Here is a 943-nt window from a genome sequence, read left to right as displayed (position 1 = left end):
GTTGCATGCCGGCGCAGCGGTGGCTGGGGGGGGGCTGTCCACGGCGCAGTGGACGATGACCAGCCTGCCGCCCTGCGACTCCTGGAAGAGCGTGATGGTGGGGGTCCGGGGGGGGTCTGTGGGAGGGGAGAGGACGCTGCAGCTCGGGAGGTCCCAGCAGCGCGGCCGCTACCTGCTACCTGCACGTGGGGCACGTCCACCCCCGACCCGCGCAGCTGCTCCCCCGAGCTGCTTTCCCCTTTACGTAAGCGGGTTATATTTACTCACAGAAATGTCAAAGCCAAACCCAGGGCTATTTTATTTTTCCCCTGACTTGCAAAAGCTCCCGAGCTGTTATTATCATAGCTGGTTCCTCGGCTAGTAACCTCCCAGCGGTTTATGGTGTGTAACAGATTAGTGGAGGAGTGGGAGATGCTGCAATGAACAGACGGGTCCCTGCTGCAGCAAATACCACTTAACGGTACCTTCAAATGCTGCTCATGACCAGAAATTGTTGCATTTCTCGCAGCTTCTACCCAGGAGGGCTGAAACCCCCCTTTCAACTGGACCCAAGACATTTGGGGCAGAGACTTGGTTTTGACTCGGGGGCTTTGCGCAGCCCCTGGCACAAAGGGACCCTCGTCTGGCGGGGACCCCAGCTGTTATTATCATAGCTGGTTCCTCGGCTAGTAACCTCCCAGCGGTTTATGGTGTGTAACAGATTAGTGGAGGAGTGGGAGATGCTGCAATGAACAGACGGGTCCCTGCTGCAGCAAATACCACTTAACGGTACCTTCAAATGCTGCTCATGACCAGAAATTGTTGCATTTCTCGCAGCTTCTACCCTGGAGGGCTGAAACCCCCCTTTCAACTGGACCCAAGACATTTGGGGCAGAGACTTGGTTTTGACTCGGGGGCTTTGCGCAGCCCCTGGCACAAAGGGACCCTCGTCTCTCGGGGACCC

At 57.3% G+C, this 943-nt stretch overlaps 1 protein-coding gene across 1 annotated transcript in view; it reads right to left on the bottom strand.

Moving 5' to 3' along the window:
- The window catches only part of LOC103908347 (sialoadhesin), a 57,154-nt gene that overhangs the window by 17,777 nt on the left and 38,434 nt on the right, over positions 1-943 (bottom strand). Inside the window, exon 8 of the mRNA XM_019474965.1 lies at positions 6-116. Within this exon, the coding sequence (XP_019330510.1) occupies positions 6-116 (111 nt within the window). The remainder of the gene's footprint in view (positions 1-5; positions 117-943) is intronic.

Source organism: Aptenodytes forsteri, unplaced genomic scaffold (assembly GCF_000699145.1).
Source record: "Aptenodytes forsteri isolate BGI_AS27 unplaced genomic scaffold, ASM69914v1 Scaffold236, whole genome shotgun sequence".
In the NCBI taxonomy this organism is placed as follows: domain Eukaryota; kingdom Metazoa; phylum Chordata; class Aves; order Sphenisciformes; family Spheniscidae; genus Aptenodytes; species Aptenodytes forsteri.
Note: the sequence above shows the minus strand (reverse complement) of the source record. Positions and strands in the feature narration are given on the sequence as shown.